This window comes from Rhyacophila brunnea, unplaced genomic scaffold, assembly GCF_057557595.1.
Source record: "Rhyacophila brunnea isolate RB1 unplaced genomic scaffold, BYU_Rbru_1.0 scaffold_3, whole genome shotgun sequence".
Lineage (NCBI taxonomy): Eukaryota > Metazoa > Arthropoda > Insecta > Trichoptera > Rhyacophilidae > Rhyacophila > Rhyacophila brunnea.
This window is the reverse complement of record NW_028232965.1, coordinates 22,443,537-22,468,585: the sequence shown is the minus strand read 5'-3', so window position 1 is coordinate 22,468,585 and position 25,049 is coordinate 22,443,537. Positions and strand designations below refer to the sequence as shown.

Here is a 25,049-nt window from a genome sequence, read left to right as displayed (position 1 = left end):
AACGCTGCTGAAATAATAAAAAAAATACTGTCAATTCTAACATAATAATACCTAAGTATGCGTCACTTTGAAGTTAATAATGCATGAGGAAACTATGAAACTACCTGGACACATTATAATAAATCAAAAATGAATCAGTCATTTAGAATTACGGTCGAGATGTGATGACGTAAACCTGTGGATTCTGCATCAACATAGTCGGAAATGTCATAGATAAATGAGTCATTTGTTATAAATAGGCATGTACAATAAAATAAGATAGGTAAATTTCTGATAGACTAACGAATAAATAAATTATTACTTACTGATAATTATTTTTATGGATATTTTATGCACATAGTAAAATAAAGTCCGAAAACACTAAAATGAATTCTTCAAAGTTGAACACACAATAATTGGTATCGAATAGGTACACGCATTCTTCATAAAATTTAATGTGGATATAAACTCGAAATTATCGATGTGATTTTGTGTCATTTACAAAACATATGTAACGTAATGTACTGCCGCACATAGCGTCGGAACGACATATTCCACTGGACACGGGGTGCAGGTAGAATACAAAAATGTAGCATCGGCATGTCATTCGTTTCGACTAGCCGCGTGACGCGGCGTCTCGCATGTGCGCACGAAAGAGAGTTGGAACGTAACATTGCCGGTGGTTTTAATCTATGACCATATTCCAGTCGAGACGATTTTCTGTGGGTGAACGAGCTAAGAATTTAGACAAAAGATGTTGGCGGCAAACATTGATAAACTAGAAAGTACTTACTACTACCTCATATGATACTATATAAATAAATGATCAATATCTATCTACTTAACTTAACTCGGGCAGTAAATTGCATTTCGGCGTGGGAAGTGCATTAGATGCAGGCTGCACCAGCATCACGTAGAATGACATCATTATGCAAGTAGGCGAAGTGAGATGCGATGCAGTTCGCGAGCGGCGCTACGATTTGTGTTGGCCGTATTTTATTTGAACGTGACTGGGCCACGGTTGCATTATTTATGTTCAAAATCATTTGCATTATTTCATTATTTTGGAATTGTGCAAGATACACAAACGAACTTGGTGCGAAAACGGTAAATCCAGAATTTCCGCTTGAAGACAGAGAATACAAACGATAATGTTATCGTATCTGAATTTTTTTACGACGATGTCCCAACATATTAGTTATATGATCTGGGCCTAAGCATGCATATTGGCTGAATAAACAATGTGTGAATTACTAAATCCAGTCGTGAGATTCGAACCTACAGCCGACGCATCAGGACGGTGTGATATTATTATAGTCTGTGTTCCACGGTGGACACATAATGTATCAGAATCAATAAGAATGACTCCGGACTAATAAGAATCGTGGGAGTGGAGGGGTGGTTTATTTTTGGTAGGAGGGGGTTGTTTCGGGATGGACACTGGCTAAATTTAATTACCGGAAATTACTAAATTGGTTTACAGGTTCACCACGTCGTGCTACGATGCGATATATTGTTTATTTTTGTGTGTCTTAATTTAGCGGCACGAAGGTATTTACCTGAAATGTGAAAAACACTGCTTAAATGAGGGAAGTGCATCGTAAACCCAAAATATGTGGCGAATCTGCTTTACGGGCGACATCGGGGCTTGAAATGCGTGCATATGGATGACATCATAAAAAGGGGTTGTCAGTAGCTTCATACTGTGTTTTAAGCACAATAATAGAGCTCCGCCAATGCTACCGACAACATTATTTATCTTTACATCAATGATAACGCATAACCTCACTAAATCAATTTACTAAATTCACAGCTGCTGGGATTATAAAAAAAAGTAAATTACCATTTCGCCAGTAAACGGAGCATATTATGGGCAATCACAGAGTGAAAAATATGTTAGGATAGCAGACTTTTTGCGGGGAATGTTTGAAAGAATAAAACACGAATCTAAAAAAAACATTCAATCAGAGACAGGCGCTTAGCCAATACTTCCACCGAGTGGACCTCATTTACATAAGTATAATATTTATACAGTCATAGGTATATATTAGTACAGTTGTTTTATATAGAATTATTGAAAAGATACTTGATATTAATGGCGTATAGATCAAGCGTAGAATATTATTTTATAAAATGTTCTACTTTGGGAGTTGTGTAATAAAAAGAAATGACCTATAGCGGAATGCACAATCTAAGAGCGGAATGCAGAAACATTTGTCATAACTAAAATTTCCTTAGCAGAAAACACTATGCAGAAACACTGTCCTTAGTTAAGATCATTTTTATTGAAAATAATACCATATTTAAAAATTCTCGTTAGGTAAATTAGGTAAATTATTTTATAATCGTTAAACGATGACAAAAATATGACAACTGCATTTTATAAATGCAATAACTATAAATACATATTAATATTTAATTATAATACTCTTATGTTTCCGTTATAAGTCATTATACGTGATTCCACAGGCACCACAAGATTTTTTTTTAACATGGTAACACTAGCATCAAGTGTCATTCTTCATCTGGTATTTTGTATTTCTGAAACGAAATCTTAGATTGTGCATTCCGCTCTAAGATTTCGTTCCTAAGGATAAGTCGCCGAAAAGCATGACTTAACTATAGACAATCCTTAGTATAGAGTTAAGGAATCCTTACCCATAGACTACTTTTGTTATGAACACGCCCCCTTCTGTATTACCATTTACCACTGACAGCTGCTGTCAAAATAAATTCGCATGTCTATAACACAATCCATACACTCAAATTCATTTAACAATGTATCTCAATATGGATATTGTTAGTGTTAATTCGTTTGGCATGTACTTGCAGAATATTATTTTATTTTTATACGCCAGCCCGCAGAAATACAAAATACCAGATGAAGAATGACACTTGATGCTAGTGTTACCATGTTAAAAAAAAATCTTGTGGTGCCTGTGGAATCACGTATAATGACTTATAATTAAATATTAATATGTATTTATAGTTATTGCATTTATAAAATGCAGTTGTCATATTTTTGTCATCGTTTAACAATTATAAAATAATTTACCTAACGAGAATTTTTAAATATGGTATTATTTTCAATAAAAATGATCTTAACTAAGGACAGTGTTTCTGCATAGTGTTTTCTGCTAAGGAAATTTTAGTTATGACAAATGTTTCTGCATTCCGCTCCTAGTTTGTTTATCTGTTAATACGAGTACTTGCATAATAACTCGCAAGTCAACAATAAGATTAAGAGAAATGCTAAGTGATTCGATTCGATTTGATTCGACTCCACGAAAATGTCAAATAAAATATTATCGCCATGTTCGGAACAAAGCTGATTATGATGTAGACCCCACAGCTCATCAGTTCTCAACTCTTGGGAACCTAGGGATTTTTGATCGGTCCCATGAGACTCATCAATCTACAAAAATAACATGCTTGCACCTAAATATAAAAAAAGTTAGTGCGTTGAAACAATAATGCGAAAATATTTTATTTTTAAAATGATAATTATTCAGATTTACATAACATTGTACGCATGAGACCAATCCGTGTCGCCAGTAGTTGACATTAAAATGTTTTTATAAACCTGACAACAAAAAAATGAAACAGTAATTTGGTATGTGAACGAAGTAATGCCAGCCATCATCAACTAAAATGTCAGATCTTTTGACAATGTGACACTTGTAAACGTCAAACGATGTCGTACGACATGACCGAATCTTGGGGCTAAGCTAAAATTTACGACAATACATTTCTCATCGCGATATTTAAGTGTAAATTAAATGTCTTCTGTGGACAATGTTATGTTAATAGAGTAGACAAAGAAGTCAAAGAATTGTTTCTGCTTCGAGTGGAAATATCATACGAGCTATATTGAGGTGCGCGTGATACTTTTGAATTTATAAAGATACGGTACTTTGTCATCAACCCATATAAGAGTAGGTAACCTGAGTCGGAGACTGCGAATTCTTGTTGTTCGCGGGTAGATTGAAAACTCGCGAACCGGTTGACCACAATCAATGGTGAGTACTAGTAGTGATAGTTAAAATTTGATTAATTATATTATAATTAGTGGTGCAAAAAGTGACAGTATTTCAATAGGCTATACAACTGTTATGCTTTTGGTGTTATTTCTGTGAATATCCTTCATACGTTCCATTGAAAGTTAAAGCAGAGAAGTGGGTATAATAGCACCAGCCAAAGCACATCAAAACAATGATTCATACTAGGCATAGTGGTATATCCTCAATTTTTTATGGACAGCGGATAATCAACATTATTAAAAAATTATAATATGTAGACACGAACAAAGGAGAATATTAATTGTCAATAATAAGTTACCGTATCGACACTACCCGGTGACACTAAATATTGGCGGGTACTATTTATACGTATATCTGGAATACATTAATATCACTTAGCGGCAGAGCATTCAGAATTTAAACAAATAATTCGTTAAAACATTGTTCTTATTTGAAAAATACGACGCCGGATAGGAGTCGAACCTGTCTCTATCGGCTTCCGGCCAATTAAATTTACTAAATGAACCACATGTACCCTACCTAATTACGATGGAATTAACTAGTAGTCATACAACTGAAGCGCTTTACAAATGTCGCTAATATTGACGACTGGCTTTTGTGGTTTTAATCAAGCTACGAAAATAAGTACCTATACCTACTTTAATTATTAGCCAGCATCAGGAATTCGTCGAAAAACTATTTTTTTTATCCAACGCATGATTCAAAAGATTTGAGAATGTAACATTCTTTATTAAACATAAACAATTTTAATAAACCTACGAAATATAACATAAGTAGATAAAGAAAAAAATCTTGGATGAAAATAAAATGTGAGCATGTTTAAATAACATTGTATATAGTTATGTTAAAACTTATACCACATAATTTCCGATATAGTCTTAGTAATTTTGATATAGTCTTCAGTAGGGAATTCTCAGTTTTTTTTACAACTATTTCTATAGGTAGTTAGTCTAGTCAAATAAACTATACAATTTCACAATATTATTGCATAGTACTTTATTGATTATTTTTCCTTGGCATGCTCCGTATTTACAGCATCTATAGACCGCACACCACTGACTACCTACCCATATGGGCTGTTCGTATTAATAGGGCAAACTAAGTAACAAGTGCAACGGGTTAATGGTTATTAAACCTGTCGCGATAAAGAATAATAAAACGTATCACATGTGTCACAGAAGTTGACTGCGAAAAGATGATAAAAGTGCGAGGAGACACAATAAACATCAGAACCGGTTCCATTAACGATTAACCCCCTTTTAAGTCTCGCTTCTACCGTTACGTCGCTTGTTGGTTGTCCAAACAATGCCTTGAAATGCCAACATCCATGCGGAATTCAACTCTCAATTATCGAGATTATTCGTACAGTTTTATGCGCATCTTTTAAATACAGATTTTTACAGGTGCAAAGACGAACGTCATAATTATTTTATATATTATTGTATCTTGAAGTTATTAAATTAAAAATAAAGGTACAATAGGATATTAAAAATATCTTGGAATAAAAGAACAGTTAACAAATCAGTACTTAAGAGTAAGACTTAAACAGTAGTATGACGAATGAGTTTTATGCCAATCATAATATTTCTATTTATAAAATAAAATAAAAACCAATGTTATCTAGCACTTGATATTTTATGGGACATTACCTAAACGGATGAAACCGGTGCTAATAATTGTCATAATTAGTTTAAATAAGTACTAATTGAATAACATTAGAAAATTGACTAGTTAGTAACCTATGTTACTTATATTAATCATGAACTTTCAAGCCTAAGTAAATTAACACATTTACGTTTTTTTAATTCAAAAGGTATCAAATAGACATGACAGGTAACTTACATTATTATATAAAGTACTTGCATGTGACTGTAAGAATGTACGATTATCAATTGTGGAGAAATATGGGATAAAATTGAGCACGACGTGTTAAAGAATATATTATTATTTCTCAATATTGACGTATGTAGCCATAATATGTGTTAAATCTTGTCACGTAAATGAAACGTACATTAAATATTGGTAAAAATTGATTACATTCAACGGGTGTTGTTATTAAAAAGTAAACCAAAACTGGCCAAGATACAAACTTCCTAAAAGACGAATGTAAAACAGTGACGTCCCGTGGGGGTAGGCAGATTGAGCGTTGCTTGGGGGCGGCAATCAAGGAGAATCATTTGGTATATTATACTTATTTGTAGAAATAGCTAAAATTATTTTGTTTACATGTCGTACAATAATAGCATAGTACAAATGTGTGTGAAAATAATAAATCTGTGTATTGCTAAAAGGCACAAACCAAATGTGTCAGATATATCTACCAAATAGAACCTCAGTGATTTGGATAAATGTCTAAGATAATTACCATATTTATTGGCTTTTTATATCTAAATATAATTTTATATATTTCAGTGGTATATATTTTGTAAGTAATGTATTCATACAACACATTTCTTAGATATTGGAGTCATGAAAGGATGATAAAAAATACTGTATAAAAATGGGGCGGCATTTTGGTGCTGCCTAGGGGCGGTATTTTGTCTAAAAACGTCACTGATGAAAAATCGTTGGTTTCTGGATCAGAAAACTCTTAACGGTGGGTAATTATTATTATTGATGAATGAGATAATCTCGGTTCAGTTCCCAGCGAATCACGATTCACGACTGTTGCAGCGAATCAGCTGTTTGCCAATCTCCGAACAAATCAAGCAGTGCTGAAATGTGTAAGTACTGACATTTGCGAAAGGTGAGCCATCAGTCTACGAATTTGTGATGTATGAACTGTCAAATGAAAGTTGTTTTTTTGTCTTGAATAGTTTTATAAAATATTATTAGTTATCAATTTTTTTCTTAGATTCATAATAATATTGCGTAAACTATTCATTAATTGAACTGATGTTTAAATGGCAGAACTGCATTGAATTATTCATAATAGAAAACGAACTTGGAATCGATTGGCAATGATAAATTTATTTAGGTATATACTTGCATACGCATTTAGGATGAAACAACCTTGAATTAAGTGTAAACGTTATATGTATCATCTATTCTGATATTTATAAAAGTGGGGAGACTCAGTTAGCTATATAGATAATGTAAGACCACAGAAGGCGGTGTTGGAAAAATACAAAGTGTTATAAGGGGCTTGATTAGGGGGTGACACCATCTAGGCCAGGCTATTTTTGTTATCGATATGAATTTTAAGGTTAATAGATTCTTCGTGAACGTTTTCCAGTTATAAATGTAAAAAAAACTCCACTACTTCGATACTAACATAGGTAGTACGGAACGTTTGATTTTAGTGAAGTTACGAGTAAATAATTATAATTCAACGCCTCGCCACGCTGCTTCTTGTTGGCTTTCTCACTCTAAAAATAAGACACCAGACATATCGCTTCTCTCCAATAAACTGGAACATGTAAATGATCGCAGTTGGAATGTAAAGAAAATAGTCGCGATAGTTCTTAGGGTGAAAGCATCTGAAATGAAGACGTTCCCTAGAAACCACCAAGCCACAGTAAGCTGTAATGCTGATGATAATTACAACAATGCAGCGTACCCTATATTGAAAAAATATTCGTCTCTCTTTAGGACTGGTTAACGTTAGTTTAAAAAAACAATAATCATTTATCAAAGATTATATAGAAGGATTTGTTTCTTAAATTGTCCACAATTTATTATGGTTATCTATCACCTTTTATGGAGCAGAGATAGATTTCTTAGTCAGCACTTTCTGTGAAAACGTTTCAATTCTGAGACCTGCCAATTTGCGAATGAAGATTCTATAGTCGGTTTTCCGTAATTTTCTTTTGCAAAACCGAACTAAAAAAATAAAGTGTTTTTTTGAATTAGAGCGTACCGCAGAACAGTTTGACAGGAACAACGTAATTAGATGGCAATATTGTTTTCATTCACCAATAACTAGATACTGCTTGTATTCTAAGAGAACAAAATACGTGTATTATCTTTCTATTTATAAAAGTAATTATCTCTTCATCTGAAAATGCACATAAAAACAAATATAATTATTTATCATGGATTATTGTTAGACAGTAGGTAGTACCTAGTACCTACGTGGTTTGATACATCGTTATCCCAGTTTTAATTTAGTAAAAACTAAAGTATAACATAATAGGCGATTGTTGCAAAGACTAAAGCGAGATCACAATATATAGTAATGCCTACCTAATAAGAGAGACCAAAACTAAACGCATTTTTGATAACTAATATAAATTTAAAAATTCATTCGGTAAGTTAGAAATTGGACGTTGTCCAACTGTTGCAATTACAATAGTCTGGTTAGTTGGCGAGTGAGTAATCCTTGAAAATAGGGTGGGGATTTCGACTGAAAAGCGGCAGTGAAAAGCCAAGGATCAATAAGAATGCAGGAAGCTAGTTTTCGTCTAGTGAATACACATATTGATTATAATGACATATTTAATGTCAAATTAAGATGTCAACATTAGACAAAATCTACTCACTCATGAAATAACGGATCACTTTTGTTAGATCGCCTTTTGGCAAAGAGAATGAACTCGTGAACCATGAATATAACCGATAACGTGTATCGCAGATTACACAACTGTATGGTCTCACACAATAAATCATATAATATGTAATATAATAAGAAAAAGGTAAGTAAGTACATCTATCTTTATTGTATGCATGTCAACTAAATAGTGATGTCCTTGGGCTAACTGCCGCTTTTAAGCAGGAAGGATACCGTTCCCTTTAATTTTAAGTTTCAAATTGTATGCAAATTTGATAGGTATACCTACATATTTTTGGCTTACATATTTTATTATTTATTTTCGGCTATATTAAAACAGACAAATAGGTACATCAAAAATCTGTAAATTTACATACAATCTACGAAACCTACTCTCAAACAGTGTTGGTTTTAGGTACGCGGAGGTCTGTGGCGATGACAGGTTTGGAAGCACCTAGTGATAATTTTACAAAATACCGCCATTACGGTACTATGTATTAGAATGGGTATTACATTACAATACAAAGATAGTTATGTTGTCGGGATTTTTTATGCTTCGATTATTTTTAAGCTAAAATGTCGATACTTTAGAATGAAGCGACCGAATCGTCTGCTTCATGGAAAACCACCGCTTTTCTCGAAAGTTGTAATTCGTTGCTTAATTCGCCGCCCATATGCAACGCATGACCTGTATATCTCCATCTGAAGTCACCGCAATTAGTCAATTGAGCCGTTTTATGTATTAAGTAATAGTAATAAAGAGAATAATCAGTGCAACACCGCCGATTCCTCACAATTAAAATCTAGGCACTAAAATCTAAATTAAGAAATAAATAAATTGGTCTAAGTACAGCCTTTGTATTTCTTATGTATTTTGGTTGGAGTAGAATAGTGACCAGGCTGTTTTTAAAGACCGTTTTTAATAATTGAAATATGAGGTACTCATTTGCATACAATGAATAATGTAGTTTCAGGACGTAAGCAATACAGTTATCGTATCGAAATTGGTAAAAGCATTTTTCAAGAAAACTTTTCTATATTATGAAATACTTGGTTGCTTTAATTTGCTACTTGTCATTATACGAAATGGTTTGCATTGATAAATTGATCTAAAATCAATTTCCGTATCATACCGACACATATTTATGATTTAAATTATAAATAGCAACACTAATAATTATGTATCTAACTGAATAATTTTATTCAAACTTGTGTAAGTACCTATATACTAGGTACGTAGAATAATGGTATTACATTTGTGTTTTCTACAACAAAATGGTACAATGCTATAATTATAATGGTCACTATAAAGAAATATTATAATCGATCAATGTATGTCGTATACACTGAAGTGTAAATATAGCATATTTATTATTGACGAGTTGATGCGTGAAATTTCTTATAAATTCATTCATGTTGATGAAATATTGAATTTGGAATTTTATTTGTTTATGTTGACTTTGGTTTAGGTAGTGTTAGTGTATTTTAAATGGAGGCAAAATATCTAGTCTTTTCTTTTATTTATGGATCTCTAATATGGTCTAAAACTAACTCACTCCAGTGGTTTTACGTGAAAATAACCTTATCTAACTATTGATAATGATGTAAGAAAAAATACATCAGTGGATAAAAGTGGTTAAAGACTTTTAAAGCCATGAAATTCAAACAAGTTCTATGTATCTAATCATTGATGCTTTTATGAATATATTTAAATTCTAAGATTATTCATTGGGATTGCTACGTAACTAAGTTCATTATGGAGACGTATTTTCATTCTCTTGTATTCTCTAAGTATAGGCAATCAACTTCAAAGGATCGTATATTCGTTTCAACCATTTCTTTTATGCTACATCTTCATCCTCGACCGTATTGTTGTACTTATATAAAAAAGAACAAAATGTAATTGCCCGCTGTTCTTTATAGCCACAACAAAAGCTGAGACAATCTTCATGAACTAAAATACCTTTCCGACAAAAAAAACCAGTCACTTATAAATAATGAAAAATTTTATGTGCTTGATGATGAACGACGTAGTCAGACTACAAACGACATCCGGCTAACTGATTTTTGAGAGACAAAAATGATAAATATTTAAAGAATTCTTTAATTAAATACGCAATTTTGTGGCAGATGCGTGAAAAGGCAAAACGGTAATAATAAAATACATTTAAGTTTTATTTGAATAAGAGTGCGTGCCTGTCTAGAATTTCCCACGTTATAATTTTCTTAGTTATTCTTAATTCAAGTAGGTAACTAACTACTCAACGTAGCATACCTAGTGCGGTTTTTATTACAATGTACCTAAGTAATACAAAGTAATATATTTATATAAATTACATAGTAGACATGTACCTACGTAAACGTAAACAAACTAAAAGGCGACGTGTCCTGAAACGCTGACGTTAAGAAATTTACAAACACGATTCTTTGCTAAATTCTGCCAACACTGAAAACATTATTATGTAATAAGTCTAGTGGTCTACACAACTTATTGAAGACAATGATCAACGTCTAGTATTATCATGAACATTATCTACGTCGTTATTACTACCTTGATTTCCCACAGAAATTATTTATAATATTAAAGAATACTCGCTATCCTGGGATGTGACTAATAAGTTTTTGATTGGTTTGTATCTTTGTTGATAGTAATGTTAGGCCGGCTCTCACATCTAAACTCGCCTCGTCTGCTGCATAGCCATAAATCAAACCATCTATGAACGACGACCCGATGTTGCATATGAAGACCGCGCACGTCTACTATCGACAGTCGCACGTAACCTCTCGAAACGTATAAGTATATATTTGAATGCGGCGACTGGCGAGCCGGTATAGGAATGACCAATTCGTAGGTGGGTGTATGCGTTTTGGCGTCTTCGACTCACAGCCCGTAATGCATGCGATTTGATGATAGCAGCACTAGATGTTATTTTCAAACTAAAAAGTCGCATTCGACCAATCTCTGGAGCTCCATTTGGCAACGTGTGTTTTGTGAATAATAATGACGTCACATCGACGTATTCGACATGTTGTAGACGAGACGAGTTTTGATGTGCGAGATGGCTTAGTGTGTATATTTATATTGTATATTAGTACAATAAGTTCATAAATATTATGTACTGTAAAGTCAATTATTGTAAATGTCTATCAGGACTAAACCTGTTTTGGATTAATATTAAGATATATTGTGGAAAAGTAGGTACAAATAAAACGTATAACAAAACATTAAAAAATGTTCTAATAACATCTCGTTCGAATTGACAGCGAACATAATTAATAATATTAGGGTATATTATGAGATGACATTGAAATAAGTTAATAATGTTGAAATTTTCCAAAAATATAATGTCGTATAAAACCCACATATATATTACTTATTTACATTATACGTATCACAGATAACTGCTATGATCGTACCTAAGCATTTCGTAACATACCTGCCACAAAAATATTTTTACGCAATGATCTGCTAAGAAGCGATGTGAGCTAAATTGGGAAGAGATCTATTACGGTCCCAAAGAAAGTCAGCCGAGCATACAAATGGTTGTTCACTCACCTGGTATTAGGGGTATTTGGCTCAATGGGCTGGATGACAACAAACGCGTGCAAGAAGTGCGAGGCTATCATGTCAGGGGAGAAGGGGGTGTTGGCCTCCTGGAAGACAATGGCGACGATGTCGTTGCCGATGTGCCGCTTCCTCTGCAGCTGTTGGGTGTCACCCTCCGTGAAGGGAAGCATGGTGGACACGTGGAACATGATCTCCCGCTCTTTGAACACTTCGTAGATGGCCTGGTCGCCCGTGTGGCCGTTTTGGATGTCAAGGCCTCCTCGGTAACCTACAAATTTCACATGATTAATTAAATACATACTTACTTTAATTATTGAAAAATAATTAAAACTTCATTATTTTTTCCATAAAATGTATCATAAATATTTACAAATAATAAAACAATACCTGTACTTATTATTATTAATTAATATATAGTTGAATCTACAATGTTACAAGATACCTAGGTACTTATATAACATTTAACAAGCACAAAACTCATAAGAATAACATTATTATTGTCAGAAAACTTTTGTTTGGCTAACCTTTCAAAAGATAAATAGGTACTCGATGAGACTACCTATCATCGGCATATATATTATGTATATAGGTATACCTATATTGTTTAATACCACAAATTAAATGATGGTATTATTTATTTATGACATTATCGTTACCATGTGTGTAACATATCAGTAAGTAATAATTGTAAATTTACGTTTGTAACTGAATCTTCACGATAGCGTTTAAACGTATAACACACCGTATCCGGTAAATTGTACATAAACTGTTGTACGTATACATTATGGCTGTAGACATTTATTCAAATACCATATTATGGCAGAATAGCATTGAAACCGAACGACAAATTCTTCGTCGAGCATTTCACCGAGCGGTAATTTGTGCACATTTTAAAAACATCTGACAAATTATAGCTCGGTGAATTATTAAGTATATTATTCTGCCATCTGTTATTTGAATAAATGTTGACGGTTGCAAAGTATACGTATAATTTACGCTAAACTATAAAGTATAAAGCTAATCTACAATGCCGCAAATTTAGTAAAAGCGGCGACGCTTTCGAATTCAAGAGTTTCGTTAGTAAATACACATCAGACGCAGATTCATGAAAATCGAATAAATAAGTATAATATTATATTTTTAACAAATCAATTCACATGATTGTGCTGGAATCGATTTATGCATACTAATTATATGGTAGGTAGGTAGTACCTACACTAGTAGGTACCTATACTATCACGATAACTATTTACTTTTATTTGTTTACCCTCCACGTTAAGAGATTTCATATAAATAAATATTGTAATGATTGCTGTATAGTGTATGCAATGACAGTGTATGTCACTTTATAATTATTGTTCTTTCTTTGACTATTGACTTACCTTTATGGTCTTTCAATCTGATTCTTTGGCCAAGGGAATCGAGGAACTCGTCAAAAGCTAAAGAGGATCCAGTGTTAGCGAAGAGCTCCTCTTCAGTCGTCTGCCCAAACCGCTGGTACATCACACCAAACTTGAAGTGGGTAACCAGCACGTGCTCGTCGTAAATGGCGATGAGGGGTGTGGCGCGAGGGCACACAACTGGGGTGAAGTTATCCAGGGTGAGTCGCTCATTGAGGATCCTGGCCATCGTCCCCGGGGAGGGAGAAGGGCCGAGGCAGGAGGAAGGAATGAGCTCGTGCATGGTGCCCGTACGCAGGCGCAGTAGGATGCGCGTGTGCTCCTGATTGGCCACATTCTCCGTCTTGATGGAGAGCACCACTGGCCCGTGGGTGTCGTCGTAGCCGACAAGGTGGGAGTGTTCCTGCAAACAAAAGAGAGAAAAAATCATCAATAAATATATTTAACTTGCTACGTAGTCCATCGTGTTTTGGAGGTATAAATTTGAGCAGTATTTTTAGTGTGAATGTTAAATGTTTATAATTCTTTGAATCTTTGGTTAAGAAATCATGGTCCATTATTACAGATACAGAAAAAAAAAACTATTAAAGTAATATTTTGTAAAGGAAAAACCATATTTGTTATGTACTATTATAGTTAGCTCTCTGAAAAAGGTTTCTGGGTTAATAATATTATAACCTTTATAGTGAATATGATTGATCTTAAATTTAATTTTACTGCGTATATTAGAAGAAAGTACCTAATATGAAAAAACGTGTCATAGAAAGAAACATACAAACATAACAAATTGATTTAACAATTATAAATAGTTCACTCAGCGGTTATTCATTATAAGTAGGTACTTAGATACATATTTAGATTATTAAATTTCTGCATATAGATAAGAGGTAAAGGGTTTATCTTATACGATGTTATTATTTAGGATTAATAATTTTCCTTGCGTTAACATGACAGCACATAAATCTCTATGCAAACAGTATCAGACATGGAAGTGAAAAAGATTGATATGCAGGCGAGTTCGTCGGGGTATTCCCTTTACAATAATAAATCGTCACTTTATCCGCAAGTTTTGAGGCTTTAAACCGATCGGAACAAGAAAACTAAAGCAATTTATCCAGAGCATGTGACAGGTCGGTAATATTGGTCAACGAACCACGATAATCCCATTTGAACTCATATTAAACGAACAAGTTACATTACAATATATCCTCCTTTTTCAATTTGTCCAAGTAATAACGGTATGTTTTTAGTTTAGGCACATAAGAAACAAACTTAATAAATTGGGAAAGTTATTTTTGAAAAGAAATCCAATAGCGATAGACATTATTATTATACAAATCTATCAAAATGTTTATGAAGTTATGATTTCATATTATGAGTACCTAAAATATAGTCAATAATAATCGTAAGAAAATGTATACTTAGTTGGTATGTACATAAATTTAGCCTAGGTACATAATAATCTAGAATTTCCATGAAATTACAATGCCTAAGTCTTACTATAAAAAATCAATGTGACTTTTAAATATGGATACAGATCAGTATAAATAATAAATATGATATTATGTCATAGTAAGGGCCATTATACATTGGTGTTTTTACATTGCAGACGCCGGCATACGCGTAACCCCGGACGGTGGCGCAGCTTTTTCGTCAAGTATGAATGATTCTTAACTAAGTGTATGTAAAAATTAGGCTTCTAAAAAAATCTAGTTTGTAAGGGCTCTCTCACACAAGCGTTTCAGCAGTGCTTCAAATTCGTGTTGGAAGTAGTTTGTTTATTCTCATACATTTTACACGCCAGCATCGTAGCGGCGCTTCTTATCAGCGCATAAATTAATATAAATGCTTATATATTATTATTATAAGGGCTCATGAAAAATGTATGTGGTATAATACGTGCTACTAAAAAAGCACGGGTGTAAGAACGTGTCATTATTATGTATGTTTGATAACTTCACATAATATGACAGACTAGATATATAGTAATTTATTTATATTAAAAATAGACACTCGAATTAATATACTATGCTAATATTATATTTTATAATACTAGTGTCATTATAGAAATAATGGCATATGGGTAGATTCAATTTAGATGTATATTTTAAATATTTTCCACGTAAAATTTTGTTGTCTGATAAAATAGAAACCTACGTTGTAACATTAGTTTATAATGCGTACAATTTGAATTGATACCTTTTTAATAATCTTAATATTTCCGGGTTTTACAATACTTATTCCAATGAATAATTTAGATCGTGGGTCGTCGTTAAAAGCATTTCAGAGGGCGTCGATTATCAATTGCCTATCACCGCCCGACACCTTTTTTACCATATCGATTGTAATAATAAATTATTCAATGAAGAGACGTGTCTGAGCAATAATTGAAACCATACTTTTCACAGGTCCAATCTGACAATGAATAAAGACCGTCCTACGCACAATATGGAATGTAGATACATACAGTAGAGTCATACGTCTTGGCACAGAGTAGGGATTGCAATCTCGGACAGATTACGATATAATTGGATAACATCAAGACAAGTAATAGTTTGCCCAACCAAATTATTAGTGTTCGATTCCGATATAATATTTCACAAATAAATACAAAAATACGTATTATTTACTCGTATTAGCATAAGACAAGTATCATTTAATTTATAATTTAGTTTGAACGGCGACCAACTATTCATATTATTCCAGTTTCCTGAATAATAGATTAATAATATTATTGTATCCATTATGGCGGTCAGATTTTTTGATTTATCTTCGATTATCTGTAAAGATCGATCACACCGTTATTTCAAAATTATAATCGATTGGTTTTCGATAGCCATATCCAAATTTGTTAAAAGGCCATTGTGTCGATATTCAGCGATAGCTTTGAAGTTTCTCTGAGCGTTGCTAAATTAAACGTGGGATTTATTTTAATGCACTGAGATACTAATAAATAAAAAAAATGTATTTTTATTAACTGGTTTATTTTGTGATATCACGAAAAACGCGTCTATTAGACTGGTTGCCTTCAGAATAGTTAGATATAGAATAGAATAGTAGAAATATTGACTTTTTATATAATGAAATACCAGGTGGAGACTAAATACTGAGCGATTATTTAGTGTCTACAAAGAAGTAAGTATTTAAAAATATTATTATGTTACCAGTGGTGACTTATGAAGAATATAAAATATAAATATCAATACAAAAATTAGCTCCGTTTAATATTATGTTGACATTTTATAGCGAATCCGAATATTTTGAATTGTGATATAATAATAATTGCCACGCGTTATGATAACTGCTGGTTATTGGTCATTATTTTTTTAGTTTGTAATACTCGTTTACTAGCGTACAACAGGTAGTCTTTGGCACTGATATTTATAATTGATGGTGTTTTTGTTCTACCCTGGTAGAAGAGAATTGATAATTAAATTATTAATTTGGTTAAGTACAACCTACATAAGGAGTAGGTGTTGGAACGGTGGTGAATTTTAATCGGGAGATAACATTGATAAAGGGTGATCAGATAAACATTTGTTCATCAGTCACAGTAACCCAGTAACTGTTAGCACAACTGGTTCTGAATATAGGTGATATTATATTAAATATTTAAATGAATAAAATGATAATTTATATGCTTCATCAAAAAATCGTGAGAAACTCATAAAAATAATGTCTTTGTAAATAATTTGTCGCAGTGAGAAATGCGACTGTACCAACGTCGAAAAGCGTGTTAAAAATGTAAAGCGCTGCACAGAATTGGCGCAGTCACGGTCCGCGAGCTGAAAATCGTGTTGTGATTTGTGTCCGCGTACGCGTGATCCTGTCATCGCTCCGCCGTGACTGCAAACCGCCCACCAACCCGACGAACAACATATTGTGAACAATATGACGGAGTTAACAACTGAACATGCCCGTTCAACTTCGTGACCTGGCCTGGTGACGTGCGCCTATTCGCAACCCGAACAGAATTCAACATTTAAAAAAAGTACCTACCTATAGTATTACCGACGATATTACTTGTCTTTATATATGCCTCAGCCATTCTTGCTAGTATTCACGTTATACCTATGTCCCTGATAACTATTGTAGAAATGGGGAGCAGCATTTGTTTGCTCTCACAAAACCTGCATAGGGTAACGCCAATTCGCAGGGCAATAATTGCGGTCGTTTAAATTTCTTCGAAAATTGATAATATTCCACTGGCGTTCTATGTTGTGAACATTGTTTTACAATAATTTAATACAATTTATTAGGTTTTTTTATTAATAGTACCTACATATTATCTAAAGACAATAAAAAATAAAGTATATATATATTTAAAAGTCGAAGAAAAACTTGTAATTATAAAATATGCGTTAGAAAGCATATCTTCGTATTATTTTATGGTTATGTTATCATTAAAATTTCGTTTATTAAGTGTCAATTAATGTGTCGGAAAGATTTTTCATCGTTTTATAATGTAGGTATTTTATATAATATTTCATTAAATATATAAAAATAAATATTATAATGACAAGAATAACATGATTTACTTTAAATTAGTGTAAAAAAAACTAACTGGGATAAGGTGTTTCTTATATTATTATACCACAATCATATTATTATATCGACGGTCAATCGTTAATGCTATAACACTAAACAACGTGTTCAAAGCCCAGACCAATGTTCAAAGCAAAATACCGAATTGTATAGGATGGACGATGATAAATAAAAATCAATTTTCAGGCGAATAAAGCGTTCATCATGATTCTGTTGATTACAGTTTTTCAGTTAAAAACTGTGTTTCAATAGATATTGTGTAAACTTGTGAATTCAAAATATTTTCAAAGCACGAAAAAGTGTCATTAAATATTTCATAAAACAATATGCATTTTATATATTACCACATAATAAGGTCTGAAAACAAAGTGATATATATATCCACAAATAAATTTAACGCAATAACTATTAGGTAGGTACAATAATTTATTTATATATTATGATATATTATGCATTGTGTATGTATAAAAAGTATTAAAAATAAATGAAATAAATTGGTATTTATGTAGGTATTTATTTGATTTATTTGGGAATCTCAGCGCTGCAATCCCATGAGTGCAATAGGGCCGAAATAAACTGATGTAAAATTATTGCTTATATAATAAGAATTATATGGGAATTGAAAATTCATTTTTTATATAATTATTGTGTTATAAAGGTGACTCGTGATAAAGGACTCTCAAGTTTTCTTCATTCTTATCGGTTGACGTTATTGTATTATTTGTATTGGCACACACGTAGATTTTAATTTTATAGTTGAAGTGATTACATTTTATTATTATGTGAACAATAGTAACTGTTTCGTAAGTCAAGCTATCGTTTAAATGCAGTAATTTTACTCTTCAATATACGTTTAGCATCATTCTTTGAAAATGATTTCGTTAAATCTTCTTAAAACCCACTTCCATTCAACAAATTACAAGACTCGCGTGTACGGAGGTGTCATTTAATACACAATAATGAATTAATTAAGGTAAGACGGAGTTTGCCGCGAGTAAAAAAACTGGAAACAACAATTCTTTGAATGTTCATAAAAGTCATAAACACTTTATTATAACAAAAGTATCTCGCTCTAACATTCTATGGCAGTTATCTACCGGAACTTTAATATGTGGGAAAGACGTACCTTGACTCAGTTATTCTTTGACGGACATTCCTCTAGCAATCGACTCGATCTCTACTAGTTTCACTTTGAGATTTTATATTGTGGCATAATACAGTTTGATTGAGAGGTAGCAAAAAAATGAAGTAATTTCGAACATCAAGAAAAAGGCTCTTGACATAATGATTAATTCATTTTCAGTGATGATATAATTTCAAAATATAAGTGTATAATTAGAAAATTATTAGAAGATATTCCCATATAGATTATTTATACAGTTATTTGAACTATAGTCAATTATATTTCTGGGTAATTTGCCAAAAACTATATATCACATTGAAATATCACGTGGTAATAAAATATGGTGAATATGTTTAATATTAGATAATTTCGAAAATATCAATAGTTGAAAAGGTTGAGAGGTAGTAGAAAAGTTGTAACGAGGTACTATTTACAGTTATCCAGCTATCAATGGCGTGCAGTGACATTTGCTTTGGGATACTGTTGATATAAATATTATATAAATATTGATTCAGGTATAATGAGGAGCTAACACGTACGTAGAATACTGAGCCACCTGCAAGGCGGGCTATGCATGTACCACTTGAAAGTAAAAGAAGACGTTGACAGCTGAAGGCTGGGCTGCGCTACTGAAGATTTGAAGATATTCAGTCAAAATAATTGAAAAGTCGCAGCGCTTGATCCTGGAGCATTCAGCAACGATGCATTCCAGGTACTTTGTCTGAACATTCTTGATCAAGTAGTAATGAGGAAGCAAACGAGGAATCCAAATACACACATTCAAACATTTACATTGACTACTATATACCTAAATGTACTCATAATCCTTTAATGCATGACAAAATACATTATTTTATAGAGTCTTTGCGTTCGCACTTCAAAGACAATCTTAATGTCAAATTTCAAGGTGTAATTATTTACATTTCTGTCATTTTCCGAAGCTTTATCACGCGTCTAAAGACTATGGTACGCTAGATAAAGTTTAACGCATGGGTTTGTTATCGTCGTCAAACTATCTTCGTAGCAATCCATGTCAAGCGAATGGTAATTTTATGCAAATTAATGTTCATTTAGAAACGCCAATCAACACAAAATAAGGTGGACATTTTTAGAAAATAAATTTGCAACGAGTTTTCTAGAACGCTTGTCATGTTCAAGGCTGTCTGTTGCAAAAAATAAATAATTCAACCAATTATTCCATATAGGTACACAGTAGATAAGCTAAATTAATGGTAATTTTGACATAGTTTTAAGATTTCTTCGGTGGATTATTTGTGATGCAGTAGACAATGTAAAAATATTAAATATTTTTTTTTGAATATTTGATATTTCAAAGCTGCTTACAAAGAAACGCTATGTTTTATTTTCGACTATCAAATCAAAATCTTTATAGATTAAATTCAAGGGGTAAGAAGTACTAGGGTGGTATATTAAGAAATTCTGTTCTCTAATTACGTAATTGGAAAATTTCTCGAGAAACCACGTCTATTGGTTTTGTGATTATACTCGTATTACGTATTATTTATAAATTTTATTTCATAAAAAGAAGAGAAACTGAAATGGATACAAAACGAAGAGGTAATTTTATAATAATGCCGATTTCTCAAAATCAAAAAAAAATATCGAATTCTCGAATAAACAAATATTATTGATTTCGAGAATTTCTGAATCTATATAAATCACAAACCTATACTATATGCTATCTATAGTAAATTCATGTTTTCAAGTTTTTTTGTAATTCTAGAAAAATAAGCTGATGTAAAATCATAGAACCAAATCTATTTTTTAAAAGTGGATCATACTAGTTATACAATTTAATTGACGTTTTTAACATACATAAGTACATACAAAAAAGGAAATAAAAATTACTTGGAAGAATGTCATATGGACCTATTTATATTATACAATTGCAATAACCTAATAACATTGAAAAGTCGAGTTTTTTCTCGTTTAGAAATGTCGACCTTATTCACGTTTGCAAAAGGCATTTATTTATTGGTTCATTTATACATTTAATCGACGTTTATATTGTTATCAATCCATTAAAAGGCCGAGTGTTTTTATTGGACTTATTTATGGGGTTGTTGATTAAAAAAAAACAACGCCGTAACGACGTTTCGTTTGAGATAAATATTTTAGGCGCCTAGGAAAATTCTCATTTTCTCTGTAAATTGGAAATATTTTTTTACAGCTTATGTATAATGTAATGGCAATGAATATTATTTAATATAACTTTAAATCGAATCTAATTTTATATTAATAACATTTTAAAAGTTTTAACTTTTACTGCAGATAAATTGGTAGAAATGACACAATAAAAATGTATAGCCGGTTATTTTTATGTTCGAAGTCATTCAAACGGGTTATAAATGTATATATAATATTATTTATCAACATAATATTAAATTGCTGTGCATGTTTACAACATCCACTTCCAATGCGACTAGGGAACTAAAAGGCAAAGATATTCTTGTTAATTTATATAATTTATAAATTTATATGTATATAATATAAAGATCGACGCACACGGTGATGGAAGAATATCAGGTGCTACACCATAATTTGTTTACGGAATCGAAGCCTGAATATTAAAAAACGGACAATAAGAACACTGAAGGCTTTAAAGATGTGGCTATATCGCTGTACCATGGAGATAAACTCATTGTCAATGAGGAGTCAATAAGATAAGAGTAGTTATTGCTACCATAAAACGTAGGAAAGCTGCAAACTTCAGACATATTTTCAGCAAAGAGAAGTATGATTTACTATAACTTATAGGGAAAGGTAGAAAAAGAGAACAGCAAACATGTAAGTAGAAAGAAAATTCTCTCAGCTACGCAACCTCCGTAGGTGGTTTTATGTCCAAGGCGGGATCTGATATGACTGCAAGTTAGTCGCCAAAACTCAATATGAGACTGCACCAAAAGAAGTAAGAAATGAATAGAATAAACTGAAAATTAGTATTTTCATATTTATAAAATGGTTTGTATTAGCTATGAATACGTAAGCGAGTAAAAGTTAAATTTTAAATGTGTAATAATATAGAAGTCCTTTATCTTATGTAAGAACTTTTTGGAAACTATATTTTCTTTGTGGGTATGTATGGGAAATATGTGAATTAATAATACGTTAAGTAAGTAGTAAGTTTTGAAATAGTCGCTTCAACACGATTTTAGGCTCCGTAAATCTCTCTATCACTCACTTGCTTCGTTGAAAGTTTTCTGCTGGTGATACGAGTATCTACACGGTGCAGTTTTCTCGCAAACTAGAAAAAGCCATTCGGCTCGTCTTGTTCCTTCGGGCAGCTTTAAGTGCACTTCAAAACTTTCGCAAAAGCTCCTGACAATAAAAAACTTATCTTCCAACTAGAATATTTCTCTCGTGTGTTATAATTTATAAAATAATATTTTTCGCATTATAATATTATCAACTTAAACGTTTCAAGTTTTTTGTTAATTTTATTTTTACAATATCTGTTTTAAACAAGTTAGAATGAAGTAGGTAATTATTTTAACGTGTACCTACGTTTATTGTGGCCATTGACCTGTAAAATAATTGTTGGTGTAAGATAAAATATATGGGTACCATACGTCCTCCATTCCGATGTCCCTTTATTGAGATTGGGATTTGGTGAGTAATCCCGCAAATCCCACACATATTATATCACAAATGTAAATGCTCAACTTATCAACTGACAAAAAAGATAAGTACTATGGGCGAAATATTTACAATTTTAAATGTTACATAATATAGCTGTATATAAATTTATTGCAGTTCAGATTTTTCCACTAACATGTTGGCTGCATTTAGAAACACGCTGGTAGGTTGAAATTTATGTATTGTTTTTACACGATTATTTTCTTCCAGGACATATACCGAAGAAATTTACATATTGTGTAAGAAATAACTCTCTTCCGATACATAGTGATACGATATAATCAAAGAACAGATTAATAAATATAGTTCTGGTAGGCTATACCCCAATACACTACATTTTGACGCAGTGTTTTGAATGTGAGAGCGTCCTACGAAAATGAACCACACATTATAGACATGCAATAGGGCGTGTTGCAACCTTCAAATACACCAATATTGAATGAGCGTCAGTGCATAAACCGAGACTAGTTGTCAGAACGAAGTACAAGCGTATTCTTGACACGTGTTTAAGTTCATTCCACATTGTTTCACACTCGAGGTTAGGAATTACCCGTTAGGTATTTCAGTCCCTATTATTTCTGAGTTCCCCGGATATGCGCATCTATTCTATACACAATACTGCTATCGGCAGCTATCGAGGGTAGTTTTTCATATTTTTGTATCGAAGTATTAGTAGGTACGTATTAGAACAATTACAATAAGTTAGTCGTAATTGTTACAATGAGTGCTATGATTTAACAGCACCTCTCTTGATTGTGCTTAATTTTTGAGCGAGATAGACAGTTTTGACTGTTTAGAAAGTTAACTTATTGCAACAATTATAATACTTCGATACAAACATATTATGAAAAACTACCCTCGATGCCGATAGCAGTTTTGTGTATAGAATAGATGCTATTATGCTATACTGTAAATGTTGATAAGTTTCGTATCGGTGGGTTAAACAATATTTAAACTCTTGACAATGCATAACATGTTAAATAACGTACCACCAAAACAGATGTAAGTATATTTTTGTAATGTAAATGCACATGACGAAAATGTGAAACACCTTTTCTGCTTTGTGTACCTACCACAAACCAAGTAAAAACCCATTAGATGCTATAACGGCGTATGCTCGCACACGATAGTGTTTTTTTAATAATCCATTTCTTAATAAAATGGTAGGAGGCCCTTTGTTGCGGTTTATTCTCCACGCCATTTTATGTGAAAGAAGACCGTAAAGTCGATCAAATGAACACATTAACGATTCTGTGAAGGGGAGCACTTAGTAAATTAGGTTAAACCCAGAAGCTTCATAAAAATCGTTTTCCATAGAAGTCGCGTGTTCAAAATTGATAGCACTTATATGCAAATCGATATTATTAAAGATTACGATGCTAATAATATTATTATTATGTTAGTATAGTAAGATTACGACAGCAAGACATATTGTATAATTGCTCAATGATCTATATAACGAGTCTTTCCAATTTTTAATATCAAATGAAGGTGAAACCCAAGTCATAACCACATTTATATTATATTGCTTGAGACTTTCATGGTTGTTTATAACTGTATTCAGTGACGTCCCTAGACAAAATGCCGCCTCATTTTTATAGAGTATTTTATATAATCCTTTCATGACTCCAATATCTAAGAAATCTTTTGTATAGATACATTACTAAAAAAATATAATTACCATAAGTCTAATTTTATTTAAGTAAATGTCATCTCTGCTTTAATATACAATATCGCGAGTTTCAGATGCATTTAAAAATACACCTGGTAACTTCCAAAACTCGCGAATGAAATAATTCGCAAATCGGCACGTGTCATTGCTGGCGATCAAAGACGTAGCGTCCAAGGACAACGGAGGTAAACTAGACATCACGAACCCGAAAAAAATTGCAGTTCTGTCTTCTGTATATCTTTTATGTTTATTAATACATTTTGTTTCCAACCAATGAGATGAATTTTTTAATGAAAAGATATTTTAGTTGTTACTAAGTTTAGGTAGGTGTTTCTACATATAGGTACCTAATGATTATTTTCTATTTGCCGCCCTTCGAATAAGTGGCGCCCCCAAGCGACACTCAACCTGCCTACCCCCACGGGACGTCACTGACTGTATTATTTGATTATTGGGCTTTCAACCTTTCTCCTTCTTTCCTCTGTTTCGGACTTGTTTCAGGGGACATTCTAAAGAGCTAATGTAGTAAATTAGTATACTTTTAGGTGTACGAATGTGAACGATGCTCTAAGTGTT

General features: G+C 32.5%; 1 protein-coding gene across 6 annotated transcripts in view; it reads right to left on the bottom strand.

Annotated features, from left to right (window-relative positions):
- The window catches only part of RapGAP1 (Rap GTPase activating protein 1), an 848,483-nt gene that overhangs the window by 10,325 nt on the left and 813,109 nt on the right, over positions 1–25,049 (bottom strand). For all 6 annotated transcript variants that reach the window (XM_085952288.1, XM_085952291.1, XM_085952289.1 and 3 more), the window contains 2 exons: positions 13,459–13,879; positions 12,065–12,344 (listed from right to left, as the gene is read on the bottom strand). In XM_085952288.1, the coding sequence (XP_085808414.1) occupies positions 12,065–12,344; positions 13,459–13,879 (701 nt within the window). The remainder of the gene's footprint in view (positions 1–12,064; positions 12,345–13,458; positions 13,880–25,049) is intronic.